A 17,748-nucleotide genomic window follows, 5' to 3' on the forward strand; every position below is an offset into this window, starting at 1 on the left:
TTTGGGTTTTTAAATCATTAGATTACTATAGGCATGTACTATGCTGTACTGTGCACCTAATTTATTCCACTGATCCATCATTCTGTTTCTTAGTCAGTACCAGATTATTTTGATGATTACTGCTTTGAAGTACAGTTTGGGATCTTGGTACTGCTAGGCCATCTTTCTTTTCATTTTATTTCAGTGATTCCCTTGATATTCTTGAACTTTCAGAAGAATTTTGTTATTATTTTTTCTAGCTTTCTAATTTTTTTTTAATAATTTGATTACTATGGCACTGAATGAATAAATAAATTAATTTAGGTAAAATTTTCATTTTTATTTTATTGGATCAGCCTATCTATTAGTAACCAATATGTCTCCAATTATTCAGATCTGACTTTTGTCTTTTTTTCTAAGAAGTTTATATGGTATTCATATTAATTGTTCTTTAAATGTTTGATAGAATTAACTTGTAAATCCATCTGCTCCTGAGAGTATTTTAGTGTGAGCTCAGTGAAGGCTTGTTAACTTTTTGTTTTCTAACATAGGCATTTCTTAACTGTTCTATTTCTTGTTCTGGTAATCTGAGCAATTCATGCCTCTTTTTTTTGGTAAATATTCATCTATTTCACTTAGATTGTCAGTTTATTGGCATTAAATTGAATGAAATAGCTCCTAATAATATTACATGAATTTCATCTTCATTGGTGGCAAATTCTTCCTTTCCATTTTTGATACTGGTAATCTGATTTTCTTTTTATTTAAATCAAATTAACCAGTGGTTTATCTGTTTTATTAATTTTGTGGTTGTTTTTCATAAAACCAGGTCCTAATTTTATTAACTAGTTCTTTTTTAACTTTCAATTTTATTAATCTCTCCTTTGATTTCAAGATTTCCAATTTGTGTTTAATTGCTGACATTTAATGTATTCTTTTTCTAGTTTTTTAGTTGCATGTCAAATTCATTGATCTTCTCTTTGTCTATTTTGTTGATGTAAATATCTGGAGATATATTTTTATTTCCTAAGTACTCCTTTAGGTGAGATCCCATAAATTTTGGTATATTGTCTCAGTGTTGGCATTCTCTTTGATGAAATTACTGATTATTTCTAAGAGTTGTTTTTTTTTTTTAACCCACTCATTCTTTCAGATTAAATTATTTGCTTTCCAGTTAAGTTTTAATTTGTTTCCATGACAGTTTGTTGAACATAATTTTTTATTGCATTATAGTCTGAAAAGGATGCATTTACTATTTCTGCTTTTTCCCATTTAGTTGTGAGGTTTTTATTCTCTAATATCAGTTTTTGTGTAGGTGCCCTGTACTACTGAGAAAAAGGTATATTTCTTTTTATTTCCGTTCAATTTTATCCAGAAGTCTATCATATCTTAACTTTTCTAAAATTCTTAACTTCTTTCCTCCTTATTTTTTGGTCACAGTTATCTAGTTTTGAGAGGGGGTTGTGAGATCCCCCACTGGTATAGTTCTGCTCTCTATTTCTTTCTACAACTCATTTAATTTCTCCTCTAAGAATTTGGATGCTATGCCAGTTGGTGCATATATTAGTACTGCTATTCATTGACTATGGTTGTTGTTGAGTTATTTTTTAAGTTATATCTGATGCTTCATGATGCCATTTGGTATTTTCTTGGTAAAGATGCTATAGCACTTTTCTATTTCCTTCTTCAGATCATTTTACAGTTGATGAAACTGAGGCAAACATAGTTAAGTGACTTCCCCAGGGTCACATGACTGCTAAGTATCAGAGACTAGATTTGAACCCAGGAAATCAAATCTTTCATACTCCAGACTCAGCACTCCTTAGACTGTGTCACCTAACTGCCCAACATCTATGGTACCTCTTAGCAAACTATAGTTGCCTTGATTATTTTAATTGGGTGTATTTTTGTTTTTGCTTTGTTTGAGTTCATGATTGCTACTCCTGCTTTTTTTTAACCTCAACTGAAACATAATAGAGTCTGCTTAACCCATTTAGTTTTACCTTGTGTGTGCCTCTGTGTTTCAAGTGTATTTCTTAATGTGTGTATATCATTGGATTCTGATAATTAATCTTTTCTGCTATCTTATTCTGTTTCATGGGTGAGTTTATCCCATTCACATTCACAGTTATGATTATTATTTTTCCCAACTCTGTTCTTTAAGTTATTATTTTCTTCTATTTTTTTGTTTTACCTCTTTTTCAAGCTGTTGACTCACTTTCTATGATTTAATTCTCTCACTCTCATTTCCTTTCTTAGTTTTCTTTCTATCACTTTTATTTGATTTTCAAAATACTCTGAGCTCTTCCAGGAATTTTTGGGAGGGCTTGTATCCAATTCACAATTTTTTTCTTTGGAGGAGTAGGGAGGTTTGTTTGTAACTGCTTTGACATGATTGTCTTCTAGGGTTGTGTTTTGATTTTCCTGGTCACCATAGTAACTTACTATGGTCAGATTTTGTTGTTGTTATTTCCAGTCTGTTTCTTCACTTTTAACTTCATGTTAAAATTGAACTCTGTGTTTGGTATGGAGGAGGCTCTGTCCCAAACTTCAGGCATTTCTTGCTACTGTTTTCAGATCTACTATTCTAAAGGTCCATTGATTTCTGGTGCTTTCAAGGTGGTATAATCTAAGGAAAGTTATAGTCACTACTCTCCTTGCCTGTCATCTGACCTTTACCAGGAGGAGAACTTGTTTCCCTGTAACCACTAGTGCTACCACTCCTCCTGACACTGGAATTGTGACCACAACCCCACATTCCTATAAGTGCAATTGTTAGTGTTCCCTTCCATCTTAGAATTAAGACAAGGTTCATAATCCTCATGCATAAAACACAAGCCCTCCTTTATGTTGTAGAAATATGGCCATTTCCCGTGTTCTCTGTGGTTTCAAATGCTTTTGCCCCTTTTCACCCTAGAACTGTGAGCCAGAACTTTTTATGGGCAATGCAACGAAATCCTGAACCCAGTGCAAGCAATGTATCTCCTTTAATTTCCTTCTGATTGACTATCTAACCAACCCCATCATCTGTGGGATCAGAGTTCCTATAGTGTCTACTGCCACCAGTGCAGCTGCCTCTAAGGTCCACTGTTGGCACCACACTGTTCTGTGCAGTATGTAAATTGTGCTCCAGGCCCAAATACCACTCTGATGAGATAGATAAATCTTTCCTGCTCCTAATTTGGCTTGGGCTGGAAAGTTGCTTCCTCCGATATTTGTTGGTTCTGCCACTCCAAAATTCAATTTGAGACACTATTTTAGAGTTCTTTGGTGGGTTAATTTGGGAGAACTCAAATGAGTGCTTCTCTACTCCACTATCTTCAAGTCAAAATGGACAATAATGTTTTCTTGCTGCTACTGTTTTTTTTTTTTTAATTAACCAAACCAGTAGTAATCAAAGCTGATATATTTTTTCTCCATTTCCAATTTTATTCAATAGTTTGGGCTGAAATTTTTGTAATTTCAGTGTATTATCATACTTACATTTTTACATAATTTGGTCTAACTTCAACCTTTGTTTTAATCAGTGATGATCTGACTGCACACAAACAAATGACTTTGAAATTACTTTAACATTTATAGACATTATTCTCCTGTCTATTCAAATATTTTTAATTTCATTATTTTTTCTATTGTCATTCAGAATTCTCCATGCCCAGCACTTTCCTACTCATGATATATAGCCCTGAGACTTCTCATATAGCCATGAGGCTTCTCAGCAGTCAATAATATTCTTTCATGTTTTGATCCCAAACAATAGTTTCCAATTATTCACTGTTTCTCCCTACTGCCTCTTTCATTATTTATGCTCATTATAAATAACACAAGGCAAGATGACCAGATGTTTTAAGAATTAGTGTTTTCCTCTTGCCTTCTTTTTGAAAACAATTTACAACTGATCCTTCGATTTAAGTCTGATTATGTCTTCCGGCTTCATTTGCAGTCAGATATAAATCATTTTGAAAGTTATTCCCTGCGATTATTTATCAATTGGTTGGCTTTGGCCAAAAAAGTTTCAGATTAACATTACCAGTGGTCAAATTTATAGAAGGCACAAAACTCTGTGATTCTTAGTTTCTTGAGACCGCTCTTCCAAAACTTTAGTGCACTAGTGAAGAAGAAAAGGGACAGAAAGGAATGAAGGCTATTTTGCATTTTATCTCTTTTATGGATCTTCCTGTCTAGTGGCTTTTTCTTTGTTGTCTGTGAACATGACTTACTCTAGAGCACAAAATAAAGAAAAACTGTTAAGAAAGAGAAAAACTTTCTATGACTCTAGCATGCTCTCAAACTGCTGTCATATGTCTCTCCCCTCTTTCATGATCATATTCCTACTGAAACACACAGTCCCACACACACAGACACACATACTTGCACTCTCTCTCTCTCTCTCTCTCTCTCTCTCTCTCTCTCTCTCTCTCTCTCTCTCTCTCTCTCTCTCACACACACACACACACACACACACACACACACACAGAGACACACACACAGACACACACACACACACACACACACACACTCCAAAATTATCTGCCCTTATTTCTTCCTCCATTATTTTTAGGCACTTATGGCATGTTTGTTTGTTTGTTTGTTTGTTTTTACCTCATCACTCAATTGAACATACTCTCTTTACATTTACCTATGGTGTCTTAATTACCAAATCTAATACATTTTCCCCAGTCTTCGTCCTTCTTGATCTCTCTGCAGATTTTAAGTTTTTTTTTATTCTGAACTAATAAAGATAATTTCTATCTACATGAAACTCCGAACCTCTAGTTCACATTTCCAGCTTCAAAAAACCCTCAAAATATAATAAATCTCATACATAAATTTGAAAACTGTTCTGCTTATCTGTGCTTCTGTATTTTTTCTTCTTCTTTAGGCAAATGTTCAAATGGAGTCCTTCTTAAAAATTGCTGTTGCAAATGATTCATTCCCCTCCCTATCCTGGCTCTTCCATTTCATTTCTAGTAAAAAACTGAGAAAAATAAAAAGAAAATTGGGGCAAAAAGCATGCTGGTTATTTTTTTTTTTAAATCTGCACAGTAGCCATATCCCAACTGTTTATCACTTTCTGCCTTTGAGCCCATCACCTCTCTATCAGGTAATATACTTCATGCTGAAGTTTCTCAGAGACATGATTGGTCAGTACTTTGATCAGAGTAATCAGAGCTGTTTTCCTTCTAAATATTATTTCCCTTGTATAAATCATTTTCTTAATTCTACTCACATTCTGCATCTCATACTCCTTGAATGCTCTGAAATCACCTCTTCCATTATTGCTTATGGTACAGTAACATTCCACTATATTCATATATCACAATTTGTTCAGTCATTCTACAACTGAGGAGCACCCCATTTGTATTCCAGTTCTTTATCTTTACATTTAATACATATTTAGGATCAGCGATTTTTTCCCCTCATGATTAATTCATCCCAGGTACTCTTCCCCTTCTTAAATTATCTTCACTCCAATTCCTGCTTGTTTCCCTGCTGAATTTATATATTGTACACCAAACTCTGTGTGTATGGATGTTCAACCCTACTCTGGCTAATTTAGATAAAAGTGAAATTCAACTCCCACTTCTTCCTTCATTTGTATGATCTCACATCTTAACTGTGATGCCTCTCCTGAATATGAAGCTGACTTTCTGTACTTTGACATGATACATCAGCTCCCATCTCACCCTGAAATCTCCTTTAGTTTCTGAGACCTCATCACCTTGGAGTAGCCACATATCCTTGAAGTCTTCTCACAGTGAAAGAGCTTTCTGCCATGCTGGACCCTTTCTCCCATTAGTTCAAAGTCCTTTTCTTAGAAACTTGCATTTAAATAATGGTAAGGAGGGAATGGGGAAATATTATGTACACTAGTTTATAAGGTCAGGTGATATCATAAACAACTGGAAAGATCATGAAAAGTCTTATGAAGGAAATGACACAAGAACTCAGCATTTAAGCAAAATCGATATTCTAAAGGCAGGAATGAGGGAGTACAATCCAGCTATGAGAGGCAATCTATGCATAGCCATGCAGACAGGAGATGGAATGCAATGAACAAGGAAGAGTAATTAGGCCAATTTAGATGGAACATAAAGAATATGAAAGAACTAGCAAAACTAATAAAAGTTTCCTTTTTCCCAATAGATCCTCTATTTTGGGGAAATGGTTAAACTAATCTTTATACTAACCTTCAGGCTGTGCTTCTGACTCTTTAGTCTTCAGCACCCTGCCTCTTTGCAGCAAATTTCATTACCCCTCTACTTTTTATCTTCCTGGAAGCTAGGGATTGACGTTCTTTTTGCTTGTGTTAGGGGCAGCTAAGTGGTGCAGTGGATAGAGCACCAGTGCAGGAGTCAGGAAGACCTGAGTTCAAATCTCATCTCAGACACTTGACGCTCACTAGCTGTGTGACCTTGGGCAACTCACTTAACCCCAATTGCCCCATTCTGGGTCATCTCCACTCATCCTGATGAATATCTGGTCACTTCATTCAGATGGCTCTGAAGGGGAAGTGAGGATGGTGGCCTGCACAGTCCTCCCTCACTCAAAACAAAGTCAAGTGCAAGTCATGCCATTATTTCTCTGATGGCATGGTCTTCTTCGCCAATGAAGGATGAACACACATTTTATCTCCAGTGCTTAGCACAGTGCTTGGCACATAAGAAATAAATGGTTGTTGCCTTGATTTATGACAAATAGCAAGTCCTTCATCTTACTTTCTACATAGTTGTATTTCTTTTACCATCTCTTCTCTTTCCCCTCTCAAACATGAAAAACATAACCAGTTTACCTATAGGTCTTCCCCCTTACTGTCCCTCTTTTATCAGTTGAAATGATAACAAGGAAGATATATTTGTTCACCATCTTTACCTCCCCTTTTAGTTCAGCCAAACTGGATTGCTTTCCACCTAGATTTCTGATCCACCTGACTCTCTCTTTCCTATAACGATGATTAGAACCACTGAAGTTTTCTATACACCTGGTAATTAGACCTTCCTACATGTGTTATCTCAACTCCATAATTCAAGTTCATTGAGCTTGCTCTTATACCTCATTTTATTCTGTTTATATGTCCCCTCAACAGGGCTTTCCAGATAGTAAGCACTTAATACATGCTTCTTAATATCATTTTTTGTAAAAATGATATTCCTAAGGTAAGTTCTGATCAAGTAATTCCTGTATTAGCTCAATATGTAGCAGCTTTCTATTTCTTCTAATGAAAAAAAATAAACTTTTCAATATGTCAAGTAACATCCCTTACAATATGGCTCCTCTGTACATTTTCAGGACTATTGCACATTAGTTTCTTCATACTCCTTATGTTCCAGCTAAACTGGTCTACTTATTGTTCCTTGTTCATAGCATTCCATCTCCTGTCTTCATACCTATGCATAGATTGCCTCTCATGTCTGGATTGTACTCCCTCATTCCTGCCTTTAGAATACCTATTTTACTTAAATGCTGAATTCTGGTGTCATTTCCTTCATAAGACTTTTCATGATCTTTCTAGTCACTCTTGATCTCACCTGGCCTTATAAACTAGTGCATATGTTATTCCTCCATTCCCTCTCTACCCTCTTTGAAATGTATGTTGCTAAGGAGAGAATTTTTAGTATTGACTTGTTTTTTTTTTGGGGGGGGGGCTTAATATACCTAGTACCTAGTAAAGTGCCTCCTGCACAGTAGGTACATAATAAAAACTTGTTGAACTGAACTATGTATTATTGTATTCCAATGTATTCCAGTTTCTTTGGAAGAAAAATTTAAATACAATCTATTTGAAACTTTATAGATTGGAGAGTCTTAGACACTGGAGACAAATTTCCTTTTAATTCTCTCATTTTCTATTTCAGGAAGCTAAGTCCCAGGAAAGTTTATCACTTTATTCAGGGATATAGTTAATCAGTGACAAAGCCTGGATTTGGATCCAGGTCTTGTGAACCCAACTTCATGTCTTTACTTAGAGGTTTATCTATGTCAAGCAATTTAATACTCAATAAGAAAGGGTTCTGTTTACCAGTTCTCTTAAATCTAGGGAGAAACTTTATATTGCAGTCCTTATTGCTTTAAACAATTTATATTGACCAAGCTCTTCTGTGCATTAATTCCTTTTCAACCTTCTGCCACCAAGATGCAGTTTCCCCAATACCCTGGAAAAGAATAGAAATCTGAAGTTTCTATTTATAATTTTTAGACTATGGCAGATAGAACGGAAAGCTTTATATGTAATTGCCTAGAGTCTTTATGACCCTATTCCTTATAAAGTCAAGTGACTGAATATGCAGACTTAAATACACAGAACTCAAACTTGACATCTAGATATATCACTTTGTCACATAGAATTGTGAGGAAGCAACATGGTGCTGAGCAAAGTCTTAAAATATCATTATTTTCACAGCATATTTTAAAACTCCACTAGATTCTTTGTTTAAGTGATAGTCTGATAAGCCTTAGGATCCTAGCAAATCAAAGAGGTATTATGTTCAGTTTGGTAATGTTAGGACACAAGTGCATATTTCTTTAAGTAAATCAACCAACTCTTCAAGTAATAAATATTTCTTGAATGTCTGCTATGTGCCAGGCACTTGCCTAAGTGCTAGGATACAGTAAAGGAGTAAACAAGCAAGCAATGGCAGCCGCAACAACAAAAACCTAGGCCTTACCTTCAAGGATTTCACAATCCAATGGAGAAGACCATAATGAATACAGTATGGGAGTGTTTTGAAGAGAGAACATTTTGTATATATCTTACTCAAAAGAAAAATGAAAGGTGTTTTTACTATGTGCAATTAAGACTTACCATAGGCCTATAAAGAGCATTAGACGTTCTTTGCCTCTGACACTGTCTGACTATGTGACCTTCAGTAAATTGTTTCACTTCTATAGTCATCAGATTTCTCATTTATAAAATGAGGGAATGTTGTCCATGGTTCCATCATCTAGCATTCTATGATTTAACAGAATGATTTGGTCACAATCAGCCATTAAATTTCCCCCTTCACTTCAATATATCCTCTTTATCCTGAAGTACTATCACTACAGTCATCCCAATCTGTCACTAAGCATTATTTGTCCTATTTATAAACATCTATAGTTGTTCTCTCCTTTTTCTACCAGGTTATTTACATTCTCCCAGATAATTCCTTTCCCTTATTTTCTTATATAGTCTCAAAGTTCCTTCCAGTACTCTTGAATATAGTGAATGGAGCCAGATGGTGCATGATATCATTCAAAATGCTTTCGGCAATTTTCATTTCTACTTTATAGAGAGTTTGGACACAACAGACACAAAAACTTAGTTGTACATTAAGCTAAATTGATTTGCTTCATCTTTTAACTATAGAAACATCATGACTGAGTAATTAATTTTCAAAGTGTTATTTTGCAGAGTACCTGTTAAATATTTTCAATATCTCCCATTACCCACTTTCCATCTCAGTGATGACCTTTCATGTTTAGGGGAAGAGGTTTGGGGAAGGATCTACTGAGGATACTGCCAATAACATCTAGTAAAGATATCCTTCTTCCCAGAACTGAATTTGGTGCTTTTTGAGGCACCCTTCTGGACTGGCAGTTGCCTGGTAATGAATGAAGTGTTATTATATTTATGAGCTAAGAGACTGTCAGTATAGCAGAAGTGTTATCTTAATGCTGTTATAATAAACAGTGGTGATTGTACCTAGGAAGGAAGCTGGGATACGTTCCAAACTCTCAGTGGGGACCTATGAATGACAGTTTTTGAGTCTGAATGAACACATGAAAATGTCCAAACATCTGTGAGGAGCCAAACGATTGAATTGCCCCTTCTGGCTTGGCCTTGTATGACTTCAGTTTTCACCTTTCAAGCCCACACTCCTTCAAAGATAGATTACCTTCATGTCCCTCATTATCCTTCCCAGCATATTATGTAATTTCCCATTCTGGTCAGTTAGGAACATTGTTACTCTTAATATGAAGTACTATAGAGTTAAGACGATATTCATCTTTTGTCACTTAATTGTAAACACTCTGAGAAGTAGATAAAATGCTGAATGATGAGAGTAAACAGAACCATGGTAATAAACTCTCTTGCTCCCATTCAATATCGCCACCCTCTTCAGAACCAGGAAAAATATTACCAATTCCTGAAATTAATCTTCTTATTTCTCTGAGAAGTTCTGTTCAATGCAGCAGGTTGGTGCGGTGGATAAAACATTAGACTTGGTGTCAGGAGTGATCTGAGTTTTAATCCTACCTCTGTCACTATGTAAATGGCTATTGGAAAATCAACTAAACTCTTTGAGCCTTAGTTTTATCATTTGTAAAATGGTGCAACACTCACAGTGTAGTGAAGGTCTTAAGTAATTATATATAGAACTTTGCATACTGTAATGAACTATATATAAATGCCAGTTATTATTGTTTAGACCCATAAGATGTTTGACCAGAAAAGTATATCCAAAGTCACTTAGCTCCACATTACTGAGTCACAACTACCATATCCTTCGTAAGTAGTTCTAAAGCCTCTCCTTAATACCTCCCAAAGCAACCCATTTAACTTTTGATCAACTCTTCTTACTATGAAAGCTTTACTCATATGGGTTTAGCTTCCTCCAACTTTCACTCAGTCCAAACAGAGAGTTTAAACTAGGAACTCTTAATCTTTTGTGTGACTGTCTTCGACTTCTTTGGTTGTCTTGAGAAATATATATGGACACCTAAAAATATATTTTAAATACATAAAATTACAAAGGAAACAAACAAATAAAGAAATAAGTAAAGATGTAATTTTCTCCCTGGTACACCTCACTTTGGATTTAAATGCTCATCTATGGAGAGGCTCCATGCCTGATATTCAAAAGCGCACTTTCAATTTGAAAACAGTGATAACACCATTGTCCCATTGTCATTCCACACTGTCGGGTATCTGGCTTTGTTGACTTTGCACAGACTCTGCTGCCCACTCCCCATATCTGGAATGAATTCCCTCTTCATCCCTGCCTTTTAGAATCTCTTCTTTTAAAACTCTGTTGGAGTCACTTCTTTTAAAATGTTTTCTTCATTTCTTGATCCCATTCAATATCTCCACCCCTTTCAAAACCAGGAAGAATATTACCAATTCCTGAAATTAATCTTCTTATTTCTTCCTCTCATCGTTCTGAGTGTACTCACCATCTTAGTAATAGTACTCAAACATCCTCCAGGCAATCACTTTCCTTCCTAGGATATGGCTTTCAAGGCACATACACATAGCTCCGAACACACAACACATAGAACGGCTACAAGGAAGTAACTCATGGCGAATTCTGCACCCAGAGGCCACGGAACATTGGAGAGAGGGAGATTTCTGTTCCAGAGAGACCTGCAAACCTCTCACGGGGGTCCTTCACGCTGAGGACTGGGTGCTGGGACTGGGAGCTGAGTGCAGCCCTGCCGCGGCCACGGCACCAAGAGGAAAAGATCCGAGCGGGCTTCAGGGACAGGATCTCCAGCAGCCGCACAAGTCCCTCTGCCCACAGGTGACAGGGGTCAGTGAGAGAGTCTCTTTGGCGGGCCGAGAGGGGAGTGGGGTGCTCCCATAATTCAGGCCCCCCCGGGAGGTAGAAGCTGAGAGGCAGCAGCAGACAGGGGCTCCCCAAGTGGGCGAGAGTCTGGATCCATTGTGGAAGGTCTGTGCATAAACCCCCTGAGGGAACTGAGCCTGAGAGGCGGCTCTACCCCGACCTGACCACCTGAACTTAATTGTCACACTGAATAGCAGCCCTGCCCCCGCCAAAAGCCCTAAGGCGGGAAGCAGCATTTGGATCTCAGACGCCAAGCACTGGCTGGGAGGATCAGGAGGCGAGGTGGGTATGAAGAGAATATTCAGAGGTCAAGTCACTGGCTGGGAAAATGCCCAGAAAAGGGAAAAGAAATAAGACAATAGAAGGATACTTTCTTGGAGAACAGACATTTCCTCCCTTCCTTTCTGATGAGGAAGAACAATGCTTACCATCAGGCAAAGACACAGAAATCAAGGCTTCTGTGTCCCAGCCCACCCAATGGGCTCAGGCCATGGAAGACCTCAAAAAGAATTTTGAAAATCAAGTTAGAGAGGTGGAGGAAAAACTGGGAAGAGAAATGAGAGAGATGAAAGAAAAGCATGAAAAGCAGATCAGCTCCCTGCTAAAGGAGACCCAAAAAAATGTTGAAGAAATTAACACCTTGAAAACTAGCCTAACTCAATTGGCAAAAGAGGTACAAAAGGCCAATGAGGAGAAGAATGATTTCAAAAACAGAATTAGCCAAATGGAAAAGGAGATTCAAAAGCTCACTGAAGAAAATAGATCTTTCAAAACTCGAATGGTACAGATGGATGCTAAAGACTTTATGAGAAAGACAGATATCACAGAACATAGCGTGAAGATTCGAAAAATGGAAGATCATGTGAAATATCTCATTGGAAAAACAACTGAGCTGGAAAATAGAATCAAGAGAGACAATGTAAAAATTCTGGGACTACCTGAAAACCATGATCAAAAGAAGAGCCTAGACATCATCTTCCATGAAATTATCAAGGAAAACTGCCCTGAGATTCTAGAACCAGAAGGCAAAATAAATATTCAAGGAATCCACAGAACACCACATGGAAGAGATCCAAAAAGAGAAACTCCTAGGAGCATTGTGGCCAAATTCCAGAATTCCCAGGTGAAAGAGAAAATATTGCTAGCAGCTAGAAAGAAACAATTCAAGTATTGTGGAAATACAATCAGGATAGCACAAGATCTGGCACCCTCTACATTGAGGGATAGAAGGGAATGGAATAGGATATTCCAGAAGTCAAAGGAACTAGTACTGAAGCCAAGAATCACCTACCCAGCAAAACTGAGTATAATACTTCAGGAGAAAAAATGGTCTTTCAATGAAATAGAGGATTTTCAAATTTTCTTGATGAAAAGACCAGAGCTGAAAAGAAAATTTGACTTTCAAACACAAGAATGAAGAGAACCATGAAAAGGTGAACAGCAAAGAGAAGTCATAAGGGACTTACTAAAGCTGAACTGTTTACATTCCTACATGGAAAGACAATATTTGTAACTCTTGAAACATTTCAGTATCTGGGTACTGGGTGGGATTACACACACACACATGCACACACACACACATACATAGAGACAGAGTGCACAGAGTGAAGTGAAGAGGATGGGATCATATCTTAAAAAAAAATGAAATCAAGCAGTGAGAGAGAAAATATTGGGAGGAGAAAGGGAGAAAATGAATGGGGCAAATTATCTCTCATAAAAGAGGCAAGCAAAAGACTCATTAATGGAGGGATAAAGAGGGGAGGTGAGAGAAAAACATGAAGTCTACTCTCATCACATTCCACTAAAGGAAAGAATAAAATGTACACTCATTTTGGTAGGAATACCTATCTCATAATGCAGGAAAGTGGGGGATAAGGGGACAAGCAGGGTGGGGGGGATGATAGACAGGAGGGCATGGGGAGGAGAGTGCAATTCGAGGTCGACACTCATGGGGAGGGATAGGATTAAAAGAGAATAGAAGTAATGGGGGACATGATAGGATGGAGGGAAATATAGTTAGTCCTATACAACACAAGTATTATGGAAGTCATTTGCAAAACTACACAGATTTGGCTTATATTGAATTGCTTGTTTTCCAGCGGGAAGGGGTTGAGAGGGAGGGAGGTAAAGAAGGTGGAACTCAAAGTGTTAGGATCAACTGTCGAGTAATGTTCTTGCCACTAGGAAATAAGAAATACAGGTAAAGGGTTATAGGAAGCTATCTGGCCCTACAGGACAAAAGAGAAGACGGAGACAAGGGCAGAGAGGGATGATAGAAGAGAGAGCAGATTGGTCATAGGGGTAATTAGAATGCTTGGTGTTTGGGGGGGGAGGGGAGAAAAGGGGAGAAAATTTGTAACCCAAAATTTTGTGAAAATGAATGTTAAAAGTTAAATAAATAAATTAAAAAAAAAAAAAAGGATATGGCTTTCAAAACTGTTGACAATATGTTTCAGAGGTATCAAGGTAGAATAAAGGACAATCACCCTTTCTCCAGTCCTGGATGTTATACTCTCAGTGCTGTGAAGTGAAAAGATTCACTTCAGTCAAGTAAAGGATTAAATAATGACTTTACTTGTCTCAATAATAATTTCCTTGAATATGTGAAAACATATTCTCTTGACATTTTTTATATTTCTAAAAAACAGTACATAAATGTCAATGTGGAAAAAAATTCTTAAGAATACCCATATTGATAAAAAATGCTTTACTCTAAAATTTAATTTTCTCAGTAGATATTTCTTATTCTTTAGTATATTCTTTAATTTACTTTATAAATTATCTTAACTTCACATTTGGTGGAATTTCCTTTTTTAAAAAAATCTGTTTTTAAAGAAATCACAGAAAAATGCTACTCAAGATAAATTATTCTAATATAATATCTAAATGAATTAAGAGTGATGAGTTCCTTTTTCAATCAAAGTATAAAACTGTGACAATCATTCAATCTCTGGTAATTAAATATTTTAAAATTCACTCTGGTGTAATTCTTTCTTTTTTAAATTTTTAGAAATTAATTTATTTATTTTCAGTTTTCTACAATCAATTCCATAAGTCTTAGCTTTTTCTCCTCCTCCTTCCTGCCTCCCTCCCCAAGACGGTGTGCAATCTTATATGGGTTCTACACATGCGTTCTTATTAAACACATTTTTACATTAGTCATGTGGCATAGAAGAATTGAAATGAATGGAAGAAACCATGAGAAAAACTCAAACAAAACAAAACATAACAAAAGAAAAAATAGTCTGCTTCATTCTGTGTTCCAATTGCCCAGTTCTTTCTCTGGATGTGTATGGCATTTTGCCTCAAGAGTCCTTTGGGAATGTTTTAGGTCTTTACATTGCTGTGAATGCCTAAGTCTACCAGAAAAATTCCTCACACACTGGTTTTTACTGTGTACTATGATCTCCTAGTTCTGTTCCTTTCACTCAGCATCAATTCATATAAGTCCTTCCAGTCCTCTCTGAAGTCTTACTGTTTATTATTTCTTATAGCACAATAGTATTCCATTACATACATATACCACAATTTATTCAGTCATTCCCCAGCATATGGACATCCCCTTGGCTTCCAGTTCCTGGCCCACCACAAAGAGAGCTGCTATAAATATTATGGTACGCATGGGACCCTTTCCCATTGTATGATTTCTTTGGGTTGCAGTCATAGAAGCAGTATTGCTGGGTCAAAGGGTATGCACATTTTTTGTAGCCCTTTGGGCATAGTTCTAAATTGCTCTCCAGAATGGTTGGATCAGCTCACAGGTCCACCAACAATGAATTAGTGTTCCAACTCTCCCACATCTTCTCCAACATTTATCATCTTCTTGTTTTGTCATGTTAGCCAATCTGATAGGTGTGATGCGGTACCTCAGAATTGTTTTGATTTGTATCTCTCTAATCATGAGTGATTTAGAGCATTTTTTCATATGACTATAGATAGCTTTAATTTCTCCCTCTGAAAACTTCCTATTCATATCCTTTGACCACTTGTCAACTGGGGAATGACTTGTATTCTTGTATATTTGAATCAGTTCTCTATATATTTTAGAAATGAGTCCTTTATCACAGACATTAGTTGCAAAAATTCTTTCTCAGTTTTCTGCTTCCCTCCTAATCTTGGTTACATTGGGTTTGTTTGTGCAAAAACTTTTTAATTTAATGTAATCAGAATTATCCATTTTGCTCTTCATAATGTCCCTATCTCTTGTTTGGTCATAAATTTTTCCATTCTCCATAAATCTGACAAATACACTATTCTTTGCTCCCCTAATTTGTTTATAGTATCAGTCTTTATACCTAGATCAAGTATCCATTTGGACTTTATTCTTGTGTTTGGTGTTGGGCATATGTCCAGTTTCTACCATACTGTTATCCAGTTTTCCCAGCAGTTTTTGCCATTTTCCCAGAAGTTTTTGTCAAACCTTGGGTGGCTATTCTTAAACAAACATCTTGCTTTAATACAGAAGATGAAATTATTTCTAAAATATCCACATGCTCATAAATATCCAATGATGCATCAAAGTAAATATGCATGTATATCTTAGTTTGTATGCATTTTATTGTGTTTAATATACAAATGCAGATATATGCATATTTATGTTTAATTAATTGATACTTTGAAGTATCAGAATAAAAAGATTTTGCAAAGAAGAAGAAAGAACTTAGAGAGAGAAGAAGTTTCTCATAATGGGTTAAAAAAGATATACTGTTTTACTGTTTTTGTTTGTCTTTTAGATGGAATACCATTAAGCTGGTGGGTTGGAAGAACCAATGAAACACAGACTTACTGGGGAGGTTCCATGCCTGATGTTCAAAAGTGCACTTGTGGATTAGAGGGGACCTGCATTGATTCTCAATATTACTGCAACTGCGATGCAGACCGGAATGAATGGTGATTTCTATGTGATTTTATTATACAAAATGCACTTCTATTTTTTTTAAAGAATGTACTTATTTAATTTGTGTGGATAATATGGAAAAAGCACCACATTCATTAAAACAAATTAAGTACATTTGTGTGCACATTATCTGATGTAAAATAGGATGATCAAATGTGTTCATTTATTCCTTTCAACATTTTAACCTTAAAAAATCTTTAACATGCAATATTTTCTCTTTTTTGTAGCATTCATTTTTTTTTACACATTTTGGCATTAAGACAATACAATTTTTTAACACATAATCTTTTAATACTCCTTGAAACCAAAGTTTTATTATATTAAATGTACCTTTGATGAATCATTCATTTTTCTAAGTACAGACTTGATTATACTCATTATGTTTTCACTGGGGTCTAAATCAGACAAGTTCCCAGCCTATTCAAAAATATTTATCTCCAGTTTTAAAATAAATTTTATTCACTTATTTAAGTGAATTTCAAAAGCTTTAATAATGTGTGGCATGGTTTGAGGTGATGTTCTAGCACTCCTCCATGTGGGATTTTTGGCAATTCAAGATCAATTTTCCCACAACATATCTCTATCCTTCCCTTTCTTTCCTTTCTTCCTTCCTCCCTTCCTTCATCCTTTCCTTCATTCCTTTCTTCCTTCCTCCTATCTACCTAATTTATCATCTCTATATTCATCTATCTATCTATCTATCTATCTATCTATCTATCTATCTATCTATCTACTTATATCATTTATCATCATTTCTTCAGTGGGCACAAGTCTTTTAATTCTAATTTAAAAAGACTCTAAAATATTTTTGGTAGATATTTTATATTCTAATGATGATGCACATGTCTTATTGGCTCATCTGAACTTCTTTTTACTATGGCTTTGATATAGTTTTGAATGAAAAAGTGAATTTCTTCAGTAAAAAGTTTTGTCTTTTTCACAAGTGTCTTTACTTAGAACCAGTGACTAGCAGCTATTTTTGTTTTATTTTAAAAGTCTTCTTACTGGTCTTTCAAATTCAAAGAGCCTATATTACTCTTTAAAAGAACCAACATTAACCCTTCCAGCTGTCAGATCTTGGAATGCAGCTGGACACCTTGTTCTGTTAATATAAGCTGCTGCTACCTAGAGTTAGAACCATCTCTGGGTGATAAGGAACTAAAAGTTAGAGTGATTGTTAAAATCACAGAATTAAAATAACATTGGAAGAGCACAATGCAGCCTGTGTATATAGAATGAATTGCACATCCAACTGATAGAACTGATTAAAGGTAGAGAGAGTAGTTCAATTTGTTTCTGTACGGTCAAGTTCAGATGTTGGGAGTT

General features: G+C 36.0%; 1 protein-coding gene across 1 annotated transcript in view; it reads left to right on the top strand.

Moving 5' to 3' along the window:
- CNTNAP4 (contactin associated protein family member 4) overlaps window positions 1-17,748 on the top strand; it is a 676,519-nt gene that overhangs the window by 575,384 nt on the left and 83,387 nt on the right. Inside the window, exon 14 of the mRNA XM_072596864.1 lies at window positions 16,259-16,415. Coding sequence (XP_072452965.1) covers window positions 16,259-16,415 — 157 coding nt within the window. The remainder of the gene's footprint in view (window positions 1-16,258; window positions 16,416-17,748) is intronic.

The sequence above is a fragment of the Notamacropus eugenii genome, chromosome 3 (genome assembly GCF_028372415.1).
Source record: "Notamacropus eugenii isolate mMacEug1 chromosome 3, mMacEug1.pri_v2, whole genome shotgun sequence".
Lineage (NCBI taxonomy): Eukaryota > Metazoa > Chordata > Mammalia > Diprotodontia > Macropodidae > Notamacropus > Notamacropus eugenii.